At 34.7% G+C, this 19,054-nt stretch overlaps 1 protein-coding gene across 2 annotated transcripts in view; it reads left to right on the plus strand.

The window, feature by feature from the left end:
• Positions 1-19,054, plus strand: part of SRBD1 (S1 RNA binding domain 1) — a 231,216-nt gene that overhangs the window by 42,966 nt on the left and 169,196 nt on the right. For both annotated transcript variants that reach the window (XM_060026693.1, XM_060026692.1), the window contains exons 10-14: positions 3,513-3,616; positions 7,573-7,680; positions 11,164-11,321; positions 15,116-15,206; positions 15,934-16,041. In XM_060026693.1, coding sequence (XP_059882676.1) covers positions 3,513-3,616; positions 7,573-7,680; positions 11,164-11,321; positions 15,116-15,206; positions 15,934-16,041 — 569 coding nt within the window. The remainder of the gene's footprint in view (positions 1-3,512; positions 3,617-7,572; positions 7,681-11,163; positions 11,322-15,115; positions 15,207-15,933; positions 16,042-19,054) is intronic.

The raw sequence follows: 19,054 nt of genomic DNA on the forward strand, positions 1-19,054 counted from the left end.
GTAATTTTTTAAACTTTGAGGATTTGTTCTATATTTAACATTTTACTTGAAAATACCTTTAGAATTTATATAAATTAAGGTTGCTGTTTTCCAGAGTGGCTATACCATTTTTACCTTCCCACCAGCAGTTTATGAAAGTTCTGTTTCTTTACATCCTCACCAATACTTATTTATTGTCTATCTTTTTTTATATATAAATTTTATTTTATTTTATTTTTGGCTGCATTGGGTCTTCGTTGCTGCACGTGGGCTTTAGTTGCAGCGAGCGGGGGCTACTCTTCATCGTGGTGTGCAGGCTTCTCATTGCAGTGACTTCTTTTTGTTGTGGAGCACAAGCTCTAGGTGCGCAAGCTTCAGTAGTTGTGGCACTTGGGCTCCATAGTTGTGGTTGCAGGCTCCGTAGTTGTGGCTTGCAGGCTCTAGAGCACAGGCTCAGTAGTTGTGGCACACAGGCTTAGTTGCTCTGTGGCATGTGGGATCCTCCTAGACCAGGACTTGAACCTGTGTCCCCTGCATTGGCAGGTGGATTCTTAACTACTGCACTATGAGAGAAGTCCCTGTCTCTTTTTGATTATGGCCATTTTAGTATGAACTGATTTCTCATTATGGTTTTGGTTTGCACTTCTCTTCTAACTAATGATGTTGAGCATCTTTTCATGTACTTATTGAACATTTCTATATTATCTTTGAAAAAATGTCTCTTTAGACCTTTTGCACATTTTTGTTAAGTTGTGTCTTTTTATTGTTGAGTTATAAGAGATATTTGTATGTTTTAGATATAAGTCCTGTATGTGATACATGATTTGTAAAACTTTTCTCCTGTGCTAAGTGCTTTCTTTTCAATTTTTTGATAGTATCCTTTGAGATATAAAAATTATAATTTTGTTGAATTCCAATCTATTTATTTTTTTCTTGTGTTAATTATGCATGTGGTGTTTTACCTAAGGCCTTATGTAACTCAAGGTCATGAAGATTTTCTCAAGTATTTTCTTCTAAGCATTTTATAGGTTTGGTTTTTATATTAAGGTCTATGATCAGTTTTGAGCTAATTTTTGTGTATGGTGTGAAGAAGCTGTCCAACTTCATACTTTTGAATTTGGCCATCAATTGTCCCAGCATCACTTGTTGAAAAGACTGTATTTTCCCCATTTAATTGTCTTAGCACCCTTGTTGACATTCACTTGATGGTAGATGTATAGATTTATTTTTGGACTCTGAATTCTATTCCATTCATCTGTATGTTTATCTGTATTGCCAGTACCACACTGTCTTGATTACTGTAGTTTTGTAGTAAGTTTTGAAATTGAGAAGTGGGAGTCCTCCAGGTTTGTTCTTTTTTTACAAAATAGACTTGGTTATTCTGGGTCCCTTGCATTTCTATATTAATCTTAGAATTAGTTTGTCAATTTCTGCAAAGAAGCTAGCTGAGATTTGATAGGGATCACATTGAATTTATGAAGTAATTTGGGGATTAGTGCTATTTAGCAATATTAAGCCTTTTGATCCATGGACCTGGGATGTCTTTCCATTTATTTAGGTCTTCTTCAATTTTTTTTAAAAACAATATTTTATAGTTCTCAGTGTATAATTCTGAACTTCTTTTGTTAAATTTATTGGAAAGTATTTTATTTGTGCTGGTGGTATGGTAAATGGAATTTTAAAAAATTATTTTTAGGGTGTTTATTGCTAGTGTGTAGAAATTGATTATCCTGCAACCTTACTGAACTCTATTAGTTCTAATAGTTTTATAGTGGTTTCCTTAGGATTTTCTGTATACAGATCATAGTATCTGCAAATAGTTTTAACTTCTTTCTTTTCAATCTAGAGGGCTTTTATTTCTTTTTCTTGCCTAATTTCCCTAGATAGACCCTCCAGTACAATGTTGAAAAGCAACTGCAAGAGGAGACACCCTTGTAATCTTAGAGGGAAAGCATCCAGTCTTTCACTATTAAACATTATGTTATCTGTGGAGTTTTTGTATGTGCCCTTTATCATGTTGAAGAATTTGCTTTCTCTTCCTAGTTTCTTGAGTATTTTTATCATAAACAACTGCTGGAATTTTCTCAAATATTCTTTCTGCATTTATTGAAATGATCATGTAATTTTTGTTTTTATTCTATAGTTATGATGTATTACATTACTTCTTTTTTGGATGTTAAACCAACCTTGCTTTTCTGGAATAAATCCCTTTTGATCCTTGTGTATAATCCTTTTTATATGTTTCTGGGTTTAGTTTACTAGTATTTTATTGAGAAATTTTACATCTATATTCATAAGAGGCAATGGTGTTTACTTTTCTCTTGCAGTGTTCTTGCAAGAACAGGGTAAATAGAGTCAGGAAGTTTTTTCTTCTATTGTATTTTTGGAAGAGTTTGTGAAGAATTCTTATTAATTCTTTTTTAAATGTTTAGTAGAATTCAGCAGTGAAGCCATATGAGCCTGGGTATTTCCTTGTGGGAAATTTTAAAATTACTAATTCTATCTCTTGTTATAGATAATTTTGAATTTTCTATTTCTTTTTTATTCTAGTTTAGAAGTTTGTGTCTTTTTAGGAATTTGTTCGTTTTATTTAAGTGATCTAATTTGGCATACAGTTGTTCATAGTATTCTCTTATGATTCTTTTTATTTCTATAACATTCATATTAATGGCCCCTCTTTCATTCCTGATTTTGATAATTGGAATGTCTCCCTTTTTTCTTTGGTCACTCTAGTGAAAGGTTTGTCAATTTTGTTGATATTTTCCAAGAACCAACTTTTGGTTTTGTTGATATTTTTTGTTGTTTTTCTATTCTCCATTTTATTAATTTTCCCTCTGTTCTTTATTATTTCCTTTCTTCTTCTTGCTTTAGGTTTGTTTGCTTTTCTTTAAGGAGTGTTTTTAATGTGTTTTAAAGCAATTGTTCTTTTAATATATTAATTAAAAGCAGAGACAGGTCGATCTGCATTTAAATTCCTCCTTCTACTTGCTAGCTTTGTGATTTAGGAAAAGTTAGTCTTAGAAAAATTATCATACAAGAGTAAGATGTTAATACATACATCACTGGTGGCTTTGAAGATAAATGAGTTAATGTATTTAAAGTGCTTAGATGGGCCTGACAATTAGTAAGTGCTCAATAAATGCTAACAGTAGTTATTAAATATTCCACTTAGAAATTTCCATGTTTGTATTTATCTTAGTAATGTTTTTTCACAAACATAAGAAGTATATCCTTCTAACTCTAGATGATCAAAAACTTTCAATTAATAGGATCTGAAATGAGATTTTTAGATCAACACTATCTCTTCCTGTGAATATTATAGGCTTTGTACCTGTATTTTATTTTGAAAATACTTGAAAAAATATAAAGAAATGATTATTTTTGAATACATTCTTGGTAAATAAATGAATACAAAATTGATATAGCTCTAGGCTGGATAACCACCCAGTTTGTTTCACAAATATTGACTGGTTAAATTGATCATTTATATATTTTGTGGATCATCAGTCTTTGCCATATATGTTTGCACTCAGATTCTGGCAATTAACCGTGGAGAAAATTTGAAGATACTGACGGTCAAGGTTAACATTTCTGATGGAGTGAAGAATGAGTTCTGTAGGTGGTGCATCCAAAACAGGTCTGTTTATAGATTTTTACAGAATATTCTTTTTTTCATTTTTAAAATGCTATATTGAGATCTATATGTACTGATAATGGAAAGATGTCCATTGTGTTAAAAAAAACAAAAACAGTGACAGGCAATGGATATAGTGTCTTGTAGTGAAGTGGATGGACCTAGAGTCTGTCATACAGAGTGAAGTAAGTCAGAAAGAGAAAAACAAATACCGTATGCTAACACATATATATGGAATCTAAAAAAAAAAAGGTTCTAACGAACCTAGGGGCAGAACAGGAATAAAGACATAGAGAATGGACTTGAGGACACGGAGAGGGGAAGGGAAAGCTGGGACGAAGTGAGAGAGTGGCATGGACATATATACACTACCAAATGTAAAATAGATAGCTAGTGGGAAGCAGCCGCATAGCACAGGGAGCTCAGCTCTGTGATTTGTGACCACCTAGAGGGGTGGGATAGGGAAGGTGGGAGGGAGACGCAAGAGGGAAGAGATATGGGGATATATGTATATGTATCGCTGATTCACTTTGTTATAAAGCAGAAACTAACACACCACTGTAAAGCAATTATACTCCAATAAAGATGTTAAAAAAATTTTTTTTAATTTAAAAAGTACATATGTTGTGTATGTTTAAATAGGAAATATCTGGGAAGTACATAAGAATTATTAATAGTGATTATTTCTAGGGAGAGAGACTTTTACTATAATCCTGTACCTTATGAATCTTTTATAAAGAGTATATTTTCTTTTATGAAAAATGAATTAATAGAAACATACTGTATATAGTATATCTGAAATGTTTTGTTTATTAAGGATAATTGAATCAAAAATTTAATTTATCAGATATTATAGGAATAACAGATGAATGACTGAGGCTGGCTACTAGCTTTTTTTCTTTTTTAAAACTAGCTTTTAGTGCCAATGCATAGGATAGTCTTGTAAATTATTCTGTCCGCAAATGTCTGTCATATCACTTTGAGAAAATGCTACACTAAATGGTGCTGCTTTTTTCTTGTGGTAGATTTAAGGGGAACTATATCCTGTATCCATTTTTATTTTAAATGTGGGAAAATGAAAGCTAGATGGAGAGAGCCTATCTTTATCTATAGATACCGAATGTGGGGGAATATATTTCTTTGCCAAAGTGGAGAATATTTCTTTGTCTGTAATGGGTGAATAAAGCATGTCTCTGTCAAAAACATACGTATAGGCCCTGGGTCTTATTCATTTGTTTACAGTACTTTCCTGACCCCCCGTAGGTATTTGAGTTTGTGACTCTGTCTTAATTCGTATGCTTCATTGTGCACATCTTACATAGCATGTATTTTGTATTGTGAAATGTAGTTAAAGTGAGGTCCTTCTTAGTTTTATTCAGCAGTGTTTAACTATTGAATTAGAGGAAGAATCAAGTTTTACAGTGATACCCTGTAAGGGAAACCCATTGTATTTCCTTTAAGTTTAGAAGTAATAAGGTCTGTGGCTTCGCTATACTGTTTCAGGTCCCTTCGAGTGCTAAATGAATAGATCACAGGAAGCCAGTCAAGAGACAGAAATTGCTGTGGGGTGAGGAAGAAAAAGGAGTTTCTGTAATGCAGGAAGTGAGTATAGCTGGGTCTGTGGTCTAAAGGTCACTGTGAATGAGTATAATTGAGGCATCCTTAGTTATAAAATAGACCCACAGCACTCTGTTCCAGGGAGGTGAGCAGTCACGCCACAGGAGAACCTTGAGGTTTAAGGAAGCCTACTGGGGCTTCCAGAGAAATTGGGTATCTAATGTTAAAGATTTCCATTTTTTTTCCTACAAGCAATGTGGAAACCTTGGTTTGGCTTTAAAGGGAATGACCCCCCAGCAGACATCGGATAGATTCATTATAAGAATCATTCCTTTAGGGCCTTCCTGCCTCTAAGGACTCTTTTCCTAGTGTATTGTCCCATGACCCAGGGCTGTCTATGTTCTCTCCTAACTGGCCAAGCTCCAGAGTATGGTGATAAGAGCCTCAGTAATCTGGCTACTGCCATACTTTCTAGCCTCATCTACCCCGCAACCTGATCCTGCAGCTTTATGCCCTTGTATTACTAATCTGCTTCTAGTTACTCGAGCTTATCATGCTCTTTCATGCCTCTAAGCTTTTACATATGGTATGGTTTCTTCCCAGAATGCTTTTATTCCTTTGTCTTACTTGGTAAACCACAATTCATTTTTTTAAAGCCGTCTCAGATGTTTCTTCTGGGATGTCTTTGTTTGACATTGAATTTCCCCAATTAATAACAACAACACAGCTATAAGTTTTATTGCACTTTGCTTTATTGTGCTTCACAGATATTGGGGTTTTTTGTTTTTTTTTACAAATTGAAAGTTTGTGGCAACCCTGTGTTGAGCATATCTATTGGTACCATTTTTCCAATAGCATTATTTTTTTGGTTAAGATATATACATTGTTTTCTAAGACATAATGGTATTACATACTTAATAGACTACATTATAGTATAACCATAACTCTTGTATGCTCTAGGAAACCAAAAACTTCATGTGACTCACTTTACTGTGATATTCACTTTATTGTGGTGGTCTGGAACCAAACCCACAGTATCTCCAAGGTATGCCTGTAACATAACAAAATAATATTAATAACTTTCTAATTCATATCCTAGTTCTCCCTACGTTTCATGCCCTCAGGTATAGGTGACAGTAGGGAGAAACAAGGATTTGGATGGAAGGAAGGATGTATGACCTGCCTAAAAGCACTTTCGTTCAAATTAAAAAACAAAACTAGACTCAAATAATACCCTTCTATGGAAGGGATTCAATTAGTTATTATTATGTAGCCTTTGGTGTATCACATTATAAGTAAGGGAGATGACAGTGCCCCTGAAGTATATTAATGGTTTATTAGGAACCATTGATAAAATATTAATGTTTTCTATTCAAGAGCCATTGAAGGACATGGGCAGAGATGCTGTAGAAGTAGGGAACACAGAAGTGGTAGGACTGAATTTGTTTGTCCTTTTTAGCTTGTGTTTTTCTCTTACTGTTCTTTCTCCAGTTTCTACTAACAGTGAGTTCTCTGGCATTTGTATTTATCAGTATGTATGCAGATACACTGCCTAGTAGAACAGTACAACCTGAGGAATAGAGTGAGTTCTACTCAAGGATGACAAGAGGCAAAGGTTAGAACAGAGTTTCTCCTTTGCTCAATCTACTTTAACTCTCAGGAAGAGATTAAGAAATGGAAAAAGAAGGACATAGTGCTTGTCTTAGCTTCGGCTGCCATAACAAAATACCATAGACTAGGTGGCTTAAACAACAGAAATTTATTTTCTCCCTGTTCTGAAGGCTGGAAGTCCAAGATCAAGGTCAGGCTGATTTGGTTTCTGGTGAGAACCCTCTTTTTGTCTTGCAGACAGCAGCCTTCTCATTATGTCCTCACCTGATGTGGGGGGAGAGAGAAGGGGGTATCTGATATTTCTTCTTTTAAGGGCACTCACTAATCCTCTCATGGGGGCCCTACCCTCATGACCTCATCTAAACCTAATTACCTCCCAAAGGCCCCGTCTCCAAATATCATCCGATTTGAGGGTTAGGGCTTCAACATACTAATTTTAGGGGACATAATTCAGTCTATAGCAGTGGTTCAGTAATTTTTTGGTGACTTTCTCATATCTTAAAAATTTTTACCATTATTAATAATGCCTTGGGGACTCTCCCCAGAATAGGGAAGTTTTTTCCTCCCTTAAGTTTTATGTGTTACCATGGTTACCAGGTTTTTAAAAATAAGAACTCCAGATGTCATAGTAATAATTTTCAGACATCACTGTCTCTCCTTACAGATTATGTTACTTTGGATTCAATAAAGTTTCTTCTCCCCTTTTCCACTTCCTCTCTGCTCTTCCAGGAGCCCTTTTATGGCCTTATTATTGTTACATCAGTTTTAGTATAGGCTTTTCTTTTTTGCAGGTGGAGACCACGTGGCTTTGCAAGGCCAGAGTTAATGAAGATCTTATACAACTCACTGGATGATTCCTTTAAACGCCTTATTTATCCTCTCCTTTGTAGAGAGTTCAGGTATGCATCTTGTCTTATTTAACTTTCTGGACTGTTTACTTTTATGTATGGTAATAGGCCCATTAAAGCGTGTAGTAAATATTTGTTGATCCATTAGCCAATCAAAAGAACTGAGTCATAATCACAGAGTCTTAAATTTAAGCATAGATTTCAATCTGTAGAGGCATTCACATGCATAGATCACAAAACACAGCTCTTAATTACGGTATACTTTTCAAATCTTGACCACTTAATGTGTACCCCTTCCAGTTCTGCAATACTAGTCTTGCAATTTGACAACCAAGCCAAACAAATGGTTTTATTGATGAGAGATTTGGCTTGGGAGAAACAAACTAAGAAGTTAATGGAGAAGTTAGTTGGCAGCAGTTTTAGAGGTAAAAGAGCCAAAAAAAGCATAAGGATATCAGGGGAGCACGTGATGAATGTATTACTATGAGAGAAAGCTAATATATATTAGCAGATGGAGTTGTTTCAATGAATAATTATCAGCAGTGATGAACAAATATTAGGAGATTATTAAGGTGACCATCTAAATGGACTAGCAGAAGAACTAAAGGTTACAAAGAACTGCAAAAGAGGTGAGGTACCGAATTGTTTTTAGGGGAGGAGGTGGACAGAAATGTTGGGAGGCAAAAACCCTCTTTCCTGCTTCTCTCTAGCCTTTGTCTTGGTAGTCAATGTTTAGACACCAGCCATGCCTTCATATATGCCTTTCTATTTGCTATAGATTTTCTTCATTCCCACTTATTTAGTGTTTCAGCAAGGGTCACCTGGAAACTATAGATTTCTAGCCATCTCTTCAGCCTCACTAGAATTTATAGCAGCCTTTATGTTTGTCTGTTTTTCTTTTACTGGACTTGGCCATTGACTTTGGAGGCATTTAGAGTCAGGAGTGAGCAGGTACTATTAAAAAGGACATATAGCTCCTTTGTCCAACCTCTTTTTTATCAAAATCATTCATTCTCTTGATTCATCCTTTTATCTTGTGTTCTCATGTCGCATATAATGTCCAGTGGTGCATTTGACATTTTTGCATATATTTGATGTGAATAGCTTTACTGCTTGTGGAATAGTTTCATTGAGATTTAATGTGTGCAGTTTGCTGTGGGATTATTTAATGTATAATTCTTCTCCGACTTCCATTAGCAGTGGCAAGCAAGAGCACTTTCCTCCTCTTTTTCTAAAATGCCTGTGGTTAAAAAATATGTCTTATTTCATTCCATAAGTTGGTTTGCAGACATTGTCTACAGATGTATCTCTTCATAGAAATACTTGTAATTACCTGAAACAGCAGTTGAGGGGGAAAACCCTCAATTGATTTATTAAAGTAATTAAATTACTTTAATTCTCTAATTAAAAAGAAATTTGTCCAAATGCAGAAAAATTGAAAGAATCAGTAAAACAAAGGAAAAAAAAAACGTATAATTTCACCACGTAGAGATAGCCATTGTTAACTAGACTTTTCTCCATTCATATGTGTGTATTAAAAGAGATCAAATAGACTATATTATTTTGCAGCCATTTTATTCAGTTGACTATATAAGATTCAGAGTCTACTTCTGCATTTTTGTTTCCATGACTGTCATGATCTTTCATCCCTGTGTCATTTTTCACACATACCTCTTTCATGAAAACTACATTATCAGTATTACCAAGTGCTGTCTATTATGCCATCTTTTATTATATCTTGAATTTTGCCTCCTCTCTATCTCCATCTTTACTAGGAGAAAGTATATCCATGGTTAGTTCAGGTTATCATCATTTCTTGTCTGAATTACTATACTAGGATCATAGATGATCTCTGTCTTGTATTTTCTAATACATATTCCACATTGCCATCCTTAAATTCCCATCTGATTATTTCATACTCTTCTACTTAAAATCCTTCAGTGGATCTTCTTTGTCTCCAGGATAAAATCCAAGCTCTTTAGAATAACCCTTTGTGGTCTGTGTTTTTCTTCCTCTGTAGCCCTTTGTCTTGGTATTTCTTTTTATTTTATCATATGAAGTTACTTGCTTTTTCTATAAATAAGCCATGAGCTTTGACATCTGCTGCTTCTATTGCCCAGAGTGTTTTCTCAATGCTCTTCAGCTACTATCCCTGCCTTTGTTTGCTTAACTATTACTTATCCTTCTTGATTCACCTGAGAAGACATCTCTTAGAAAGTTATCCTAATTTAGCTATCCCTACCGTGTGTTATACTCATCTGTTTATTTTTCTGTCTCTTCCACTAGACAGTGATCTTCAGGGTAGGGATTTTTTCAGCTTTGTATCTCTTACATCAATCACAGTACTTTATATAAGATTGAGTACAAGTGCTCACTCAATAAATAAAGTTAAACGTGAAGATTTAGAGATACCTGAAATGATATCTTCATGTTGCTTGGCTGAATGCAGGGAGAATGACAGTGAAATATTAGAGAAGATGAGAGAAAAGCCGTAAGAAGCTGAATTAAGCCAGGAAAACAAATGTTGGTTAGCTGTATGTGCCTTTAGATATGTAGATAATTCTACCTCAACGCTGATAGAAATGTGCCCTGAATTGCTTTTGCTCTTGTGGCCATTGGCATGCAGTTTGTTTTTAACCTAGGCTAATAGAGAAGACACACTTTTAATAAATTCTTTTGAGTTTCAGAAGATAATATGTTAAGAACTCTTGTTAAATAGGCAAATGGTGTAAAACTTAGTTTCCAAATGCCTTTAAGTCCAATAGAGATATATATTTTTATCCTAGAAAAAAATTTGAAAATTAGACTTTTAATAGCTTCTCTGGATAAAATTGGGAAATTATTTATGTGAGACAGGGTTCTGGACTGGTATTAATATCTGTGGTCATGTCACATCACTGTGAGAATGACGAGGGGATAGATGTAGGGAATGGAATAAAGTGAGAAGATGGCCTTGAGATATATATAGGTGAGGGTATAAAACTAAGCATTGTTGGAGGAGGCTACTTATGATTCAGTAATTGACCACTAATTATGTGTTTATATTTTTAATCAGCTGATAAACTTTGACATCCCATGTAATGTCCAAATCTTTATACACCCTGTCTCTCTCATATACACAGATACTTTATACATGTAGATTTCTTATATAAGGGTGAGCAGATAGAGGAGTGTAGGTATGACAAACTCAGCAGGTTTGATACCACAAAATTGTTTGAGGTATCTGCATTACTGAGCTTAGCAAAAAGAGACTCAATATAATTTTGTATGTGATTTTTTTCTCTTAAGTTATTTTGTTATAATGAATGCTCCAATAAGGAATAATTGTGTTCTTTTTCCAGAAGAAAATTTGAATGAATGAAAACTGAGTACTTTATCTTTTTTCTTCTCTTTTTCTATTTCTAAAGATCTTAAGTTATTTTGTTATAATGAATGCTCCAATGAGGAATAATTGTGTTCTTTTTCTGGAAGAAAATTTGAATGAATGAAAACTGAATACTTTATCTTTTTTATTCTCTTTTTCTATTTCTAAAGAGCCAAACTAACATCAGATGCAGAGAAAGAATCAGTAATGATGTTTGGACGGAACCTTCGTCAGCTCCTTTTAACAAGCCCTGTCCCAGGGCGTACCTTGATGGGAGTGGATCCCGGTTATAAACACGGTTGCAAATTAGCTATAATTTCTCCTACCAGTAAGCATACCTTTCAGCGTTTTATATAGAAGTTGTTTGGTTGGTCATAAATTTCGCTTCATATACTTCATGAGGATTTGGAAATAATGCTAATTTTCAAGGAACAGAAGATGGTTTTCTCACAAAAAGCGATATAGGAATCAGGATGAAGCTTCCTGTTGGGCCTGTTTGTAGACTCAGTCAACATTTACTATCATTTATGCCCTTTCCTAGGTCACAATAGATATATTGAGGATTAACTGGGCTCAGACTTTAATAACTCTGCTTATCCCCCATCAACTTCTGTTTATACTGACTGCATTTATATATGATACATTTTGATTCTGTGTATATTTTATTTTTGTTTTTTTAAAAATATTTATTTATTTATTTGGCTGCATCGGGTCTTAGTTGCAGCATGCAGGATCTTTTTGTTGCGGCACACGGGCTTCTCTAGTTGCTGTGCGTGGGTTTCTCTCTAGTTGTGGCACGTGGGCTCCAGAGTGCGCGGGCTTAGTAGTTGCAGCTCACAGGCTTAGTTGCCCTGTGGCATGTGGGATCTTAGTTCCCCAACCAGGGATTGAACCTGCGTCCCCTGCAATGGAAGGTGGATTCTTAACCACTGGACCACCAGGGAAGTCCTGATTCTGTGTATATTTTAAATACCATGAGACATTTTTATTGTTTTGTCCAGTCAGTATTTTTTTTCCTGTTTACTCATTTATTTGCCCTTTCTATTATCTTCATTTCTTTCTGCATTTCTGTGTTTCCATTTGAGATCACTTTCTTTCTTCCTAAAACTCTAGTCTGTTTCTTTTTAATGTGGATCAGCTAGTGACAAATTGTCTCGTTTTTTTTGTCTGAAAGTTTCTGATTTGCCTTCGGTTTTGAAAAATATTTTTGCTGGGTGTAGAATTCAAGATTGGCAGTTATTTTCAGTGCTTTAAAGATGTCATTTCTTTCTTTCTTTTTTTTTTTTTTCCTGGCTTTTACAGTTTCTGTTGAGAAGTCAGACAAAAGTCTTATTATTGCTCCTTTGAAGGTGATAATTTTTTCCTCTGCCTGCTAAGATTTTTTCTTTGTGGCTTTCAGAAGTTTTCTTATATGCTTAGCTGTTTGTGTGTGTGTTATTTATTTGTTTTGGAGGGAAGGGGATGTGAATTCTGCTTGAGGTTTGTAGACCTTCTTGCATCTCTTTCTGGAATTCTAATTACGTGTATTTTAGACCATTCAATTTCCTCTTCTATTTTCAATTCTTTTATTTTTTATTGATTGTCTTTAAGTTAATTAATCCTCTATTCTGCTATGTCTAATGTGCTATTAAATCCATCCATTGAGTTATTTATTTAAGTTATGTTTTTAAGTTTTTGAATTTCCATTTGGTGTTTATAAAAAATAGATTACAGTTCTGTGGTGAACTTCTTCACCTTTTAATTTTTTTGATTGTTTACATTTTTCTTATGTTTCTTTTGGTTTAAGTTTTCATTCCTAGAATAACTTTTTCTTTCATATTTAATTCATTCCTAAGTTCTTTCATCTTACTTCTGACATTTCTAATTCTGATTTATTTTATTCTCATTTTCTCTAATCTTTTTTTTTTTTGGTAGCTTGTTCTTATATATTAGGTTACAGTTTTTCCTCTGTTTGGGGGCACATCTTTCTGTAAGGACATCATACTAGTCTTTTTTATTTCCTGATTTGAAAAATAATCATTCTATATGAAATTTGACTATGATCCTTTTCTGTTGCTTAGTTTTACATCAAATTAGTTTTTCTCAACTTTTAGGATGGAAAGCTAGCTGTATATCTCTAGAACTATCATTTCTACTTTTTCCAAACTATTGAGAAGAAAAACTTTATCTATTTGGATAGAGAGATAACCTTATACTTTCTGAAATTTGCTTTCCTATTGCTTTCTTTCCTTTTATCTAGACTTTTTTTCCCTTTTGTCCATACTGTCCTTACCTTGCTCAATGTGAATATGATGCTCAACAGTTTTTTCTCTGTGGGGTTTTGTCTTGAAAAGAATGTTCTACTTGTTAATTTCAAGAGTTCAGAGATCAGAGTTTTCCAGTCCTTTCTGAACTTACTGTGCAACCTTTGTACTGACCTATAAATTACAGTATGCAAAGGTCTTTTCCAGTTTTACTTTCTATTCTCAGATGGGCCAGTTTTGATTTCCAGGGAAGTACCTTCTGACATTTTGAGGCTTCCTCCAATCTCAGGTCCATGAGATACTCCATTGTTTCTCTGTGCCTCCTCCCACAGAAATGCTGATGCACATTGGTCTTGGTGATTATTGGTGCATTGTTCCCACCTGCTCACCTTTTGTGTTTTGTGGGGATACTTTTTTTTTATAAATATAGTCATGGGCTTTTGATTTTGCTGTTCTAAGTTGCTCTTTTTTCATGCTGTGCATTTTTACAATAAACGGGAAGTATATTCTGTCAGTGTTTTTTCCTGAATCTATTGAGCTATCATATGGCTTTTGTCCTTTACTGTATTTGTATTGTTTATAGAATGGTTCTTTTTAAAATTTTATGCACACATACATACATACATGCATATGTATTTTCAGTCTGTTTTGGTAAGACTTTTCCAAGAATTTATCCATTTCATCATTTAATCTAAATTAACATCAAGTTGTTTATAATAATCTCTCTGTATCTTTTAAATTTGTGCTGAATCTCTAGTTATACTCCCTTTTCATTTCTAATATAATTTACTTGTGTCATCCTTTCTTTTACTTGATTGGTATAGCTAAAAGTATGTATTTTTCTTAACAGGTGATTTAAAATTTTAAGCTTCATTGGTCCTCTCTGTTTTATATGTTTTTTTTCTATTTCATTAATTTCTGCTTTTTTAACTTTATTATTTTCTTCCTTCCACTTCCTTTGAGATTATTCTGTCGTCCTTTTCCTAACTTCCTAATTTGGTCACTTAGCTCATTATTTCTGTTCTTTAGGAGTTACCCTCAAATTTTAAAATATATTTCTGTCTGAAATATAGTACAGTTCATAAGTATGCAGCTGAAAAAATTACATAAGGTAAAGAAATTTACATATCTACAACCCAAAGGAAGAAATAGAGTAGTATTACAACACTCACTGATATATAGTAAATATTCAGTAAATGTTAGCTTTTACTATTTTTTTTTAATTTTATTTATTTTTTGGCTGCGTTGGGTCTTCGTTGCTGCATGCAGGTTTTCTGGCTTTTTCTAGTTGCGGCAAGTGGGGGCTGCTCTTTGGGTGGCTACTCTTCGTTGCGGTGCGCAGGCTTCTCATGTGGTGGCTTCTCTTGTTGCTGAGCACAGGCTCTAGGTGTGTGGGCTTCAGTAGTTGTGGTGCGCGGGCTCAGTAGTTGTGGCTTATGGGCTCTAGAGTACAGGCTCGGTAGTTGTGGAGTATGGGCTTAGTTGCTCTGTGGTATCTGGGATCTTCCTGGACCAGGGCTCGAACCCATGTCCTCTACATTGGCAGGTGGATTCTTAACCACGGCGCCACCAGGGAAGTCCCAGCTTTTACTATTTTTGATGTTAAGTGTTATTAAAAATCATTTCTCTTTTAGTATCATGGCATATTATCTAGTTGATAATGATTTTTGTATAGCAAAACAGAGTTCTAATAACTTTGGAGGTAACAGAATTTCAGAATGCTTAAGGGGGAATCTGATTAAGGAATATGAAAGATTCAGACTGCATTTTAAAAGGTGAACCAGTCCCCTTTTCATTTCAACTTGCTTAATCAAATCAGTGGTGTGTTATGTTTTGTAATTTCTTACAAAATGGCCTTTTCTTTTCATTTTTTCCTAAGGTCAGATACTTCATACCGATGTGGTATACTTGCATTGTGGACAAGGCTTCCGAGAGGCAGAGAAAATAAAGAGGCTTTTGCTGAATTTCAAGTATGAAAATAAGTAACCTTTTGAGTATTTCAGTGGCTCAGCCAATCAGAGATATCTTTGAAGTCCGTAATTTGGTGGGAGGGATTAAGGGAAGTGCCTTGGTGTTAGAAAAGGAACCATGTAAAACAATGCTGGGGCAAATTGCTGGAGAACTCTACATTTGGAGACTCTGGAGGAATGCTACTCCCTTCCTCTGCCGCCTTCACTAAACAAAGGTGGTAATATGACCAAAAGTGAGATTTTAATTCTTCAGTTTGGGCCTTCTCTCTCTTTCTTTCTTCCTCCCTCCCTCCCTCTCTCTCTCTCTCTTTCTTTTTCATGGATCTGAGGAATGGATGTGGCAGTAGTTAGAGAAGCTTCAGAAATTACTTGAAAACATATCACATAATTCAGTCATAATTCTTTATTATGGCTTAGAATGTTCCAGAGTTTACTTACTCATGTCTAAATTTCATTCCTTCTAGATGGGAAGAAAGCTGACTATTCTTGAGATTGTGTGACCATAAGACATTTCTCCACTGCCTCCTATAATACCAAGTGCAGGAGCAGTGTCTTTGATTCTACATAAGTCTGCGTGGCCCCTGTGAGATAGTGGAGAGATTGCTTGGATATATGAGAGAATAAGAGCATCATATAATACTGTTCGTGCATTCTGTCCATTTTCTCCTGATTGATTTAGAAGCGTGCCTTGATCTCATCCAGTTTCTCATTCTGTTTCTCCTTGAAGCTGCAGCACAGTGGTGATTGGAAATGGAACTGCCTGCCGGGAAACAGAAGCTTACTTTGCTGACCTGATAATGAAAAACTACTTTGCACCACTGGACATTGTTTACTGGTAAGGATGTTAGGAATGTTTGTTTTCTTTGAGAGGCAAAGGAACTTCTGAAGTTCCTTCTGTGATAAATTCTCCCTTGTCTTTTTAAGATGTACTTCTTATTTGCCCTCATATCACTTCTTCCTATTCATAAGAGCTTTGCAGGACAATGTAAAGTGTCTGCGTCTTGGAGAAATTGACATTTCAGTATCCTGAAACCGCTCACAGATGCAGCAGGTTAGGGCTTACTTGAATTCATGGGATTTTCCAGGCAGTACTTTGTGTGATGGCTCTAGCTAACTAGTGACTAATAAGTAGAATGGTGTATAGGTCTAGCAGCTATAGACCATGGATAACTTAGCCTTCTTCTCCCAAAGTTTTGATGACCATGAGTCATTGGCCTTCAGAACTGAGAGCCAAGGTAAGTATTACAAATTAAAAGTGTTTCTTTTCTTTTTTTTAAAGCATTTCTGATGTTCGTTTCTTGTTAATCTCTTCATCACATGCTCTCATTTTGTATAGGCATACAGTTGACTTCTAAATAACTTTGTATTAGCATGACCCATTTCTTTAGTCCTGCTCCTAGATCTGTAGTAGTTTTGCTGTCATTCACCATTGTTTCCTTACTTTCCCTTTTAACCTCAAATGGCCACCTTTACCTTTTCCAAAGTATGGTAGAATGCTAAATCCTAAAGGGTTTAATTCAGGAGAGAAGATAGTTATAATAGATGATATCTAGGGGAGAGCATGTAAGAGCCATCTCCCACTGCTTTTTGAGAAATGTAATAACTAAGAATAGTCAACTGATAAGTATGGGATCAGGTTCAACAAAACAAAGCCAAAAGCCAACACAGGAAGAACAATTCTAGGATCCATTCAGATAGGCCAAAAGAGAGGGGTCTTGTGTTTAGTGTAATATTCCGTGTTCCAAGAGTATAATCAAGATGTTAGAAAAACAAATGCAGAGTAACCAAAGGGGATTAGAAGGTCAGGGACAAACTGTAGGTTCCATGGGATCATGGTTCAGTAAAGGATTAGGTTGAATAGTTTGGCTCAGCGTTTTTCCCTCTCCTTCTTATTCAGTTTGGTCTGGGAAATACGGTGGATCTTCTCTATTCTGGGAATTGCACACGTACCCAGTCCTTTTGAGAACCTACCATAAGGACCTGACATAGCAAATACAGTTTATTTCAGGCAACTTCTCTGATTTCTTTTTAACTTGTTCACATTAATTGGATATAAATATCTTGGGTACATTTATAGTGATTATAAATAGAACTTTCAAATTATTAGAAACATTAAATAGTGAAGACTTGTTGGATTTCACCTGAATTTGCTTACAGAGGCTCTCTTTCTTGAACTTGCAGCAGTATATGGTAGTAGAAAGAGGATGAGCTTTGGAGCCAGACAAATCTGGGTTCATCTTTTGTTGTCACCATTTACTAGTTATGCAAGTTTGGAAGACTTACTCTGCCTCTCTGAGTTTCTCTTTCCATCATTAAAATGGGGAATGCTTTTGCTTTCAGTAACATTTTGAAGTTTTTTTATAATTATTTTTTATATTCAATATTAAAACTTTCTTTTATATGTCTCTCTTTTTGTGTTTGTATTAAGAATTACTTTACTACGTTACTTTATATCTCTATGAAGGAGCACTTTTTTAATGTTAGTTTGGTCCCCCAACCATAGTACAGAATTCCTTCATTGTTTATAATTAGTTTTTCAGTTCATTTTCTTGGATTTCAAGAGATATGATATGGTCATATCATCTGCAAAAGATGATGAATTTATCAGTTCTTTTTCTAGTTTTATACCTTTTTATTTTCTTCTCTTTAAAGGTATCATGCAGTATCTTTGAAAAGCTATTAAATAGTAGTAGTGATAGTGGATTTTTTTTTCCTCTTTTAATTTTATTAGAATGCTACTAGTGTTTCCCTTAAGTATGGTACTGCCTTTTGTATGTATTTTTTTTAAATCTTTTAAAGGAAATAGTCTTATTTATGAGTGTTTTAAAAATACTGATTCCTGTTTTATTATACTTTAAAAATCAAGAATAAAAGATAACGTTAATGCTTTTTCAGAATTTTGCCATAATAATTTTTCTCTAAAGAGGTTTTTTATCCTCTTTTGATCAATATGCTGAATCGTAAAAGTAGTAGATTTCCTACAATTGAACCATCTCTGCAGTTCTGAGTTGAACTTTTCTTTGTCGTAGTGTATTATTCTTTTAATGTACTTTTGGAATATATTTGCTAGTATTTTATTATGTGCTTTTGAAATCCTCAATGATGCAAATACTTAATCAGAAGTTACAGTGTGTGCTTAGGGCATCAGCTGTTCAACTTCATTTTGTTATCATTTTGCCAGTTCAACATGCCTTTATGAAGAAACCATATTTTCTCATCTACTGGTTTGAAATTACATCGCAAACTACACTTAAGTTGAAATTCCCATGCTTTTCTAGCAGTCATTTTCAACAGATAATGTGAACAGATTGTCTTGAACAGATAATCTGATAGGCATTCCTATAATTCTGCTCATCCTGGAAAACCTTTTCCAGACACATCCACCAGCACATTCCTTCTTATCTGTTCCTTCTAACAGCTTTTGCCCTGACCTACTTGCCATAGGTTAACATACACCATGATTTATCTTCTAACTTGTAAACCCCATGCATCCTGACCCATCCATCCAACTTCTTTCTGTCATTTCTCTTAAAATACCTTGTAAACTCTGATACTTATATCTCTTATGGAGGAAGTCATCCAGAGCTTCAAATCTCAGTTACCAAAGGAGAAAAAAAGTGGATTAAGTTGTAGAATATAACTATGCTAGATCTTAGTTTGTCACACGTTTAAAGTTGCAAGTGTTTGTGAAAAGAAATTCTACAGTATTATATGTGTCATTTGTTTTAAGTATGTGCTAGAATGATCTGTTCTTTTCAATCCTCTGGCCCATAGTAGGCGGTCACTTTATTTTTTGAGTGTCTGAATATTTGTTCCCATTCATTTTAAAATGTCACACTTGATTATTT

The sequence above is a fragment of the Delphinus delphis genome, chromosome 12, assembly GCF_949987515.2.
Source record: "Delphinus delphis chromosome 12, mDelDel1.2, whole genome shotgun sequence".
NCBI classification, from domain to species: Eukaryota; Metazoa; Chordata; class Mammalia; order Artiodactyla; family Delphinidae; genus Delphinus; species Delphinus delphis.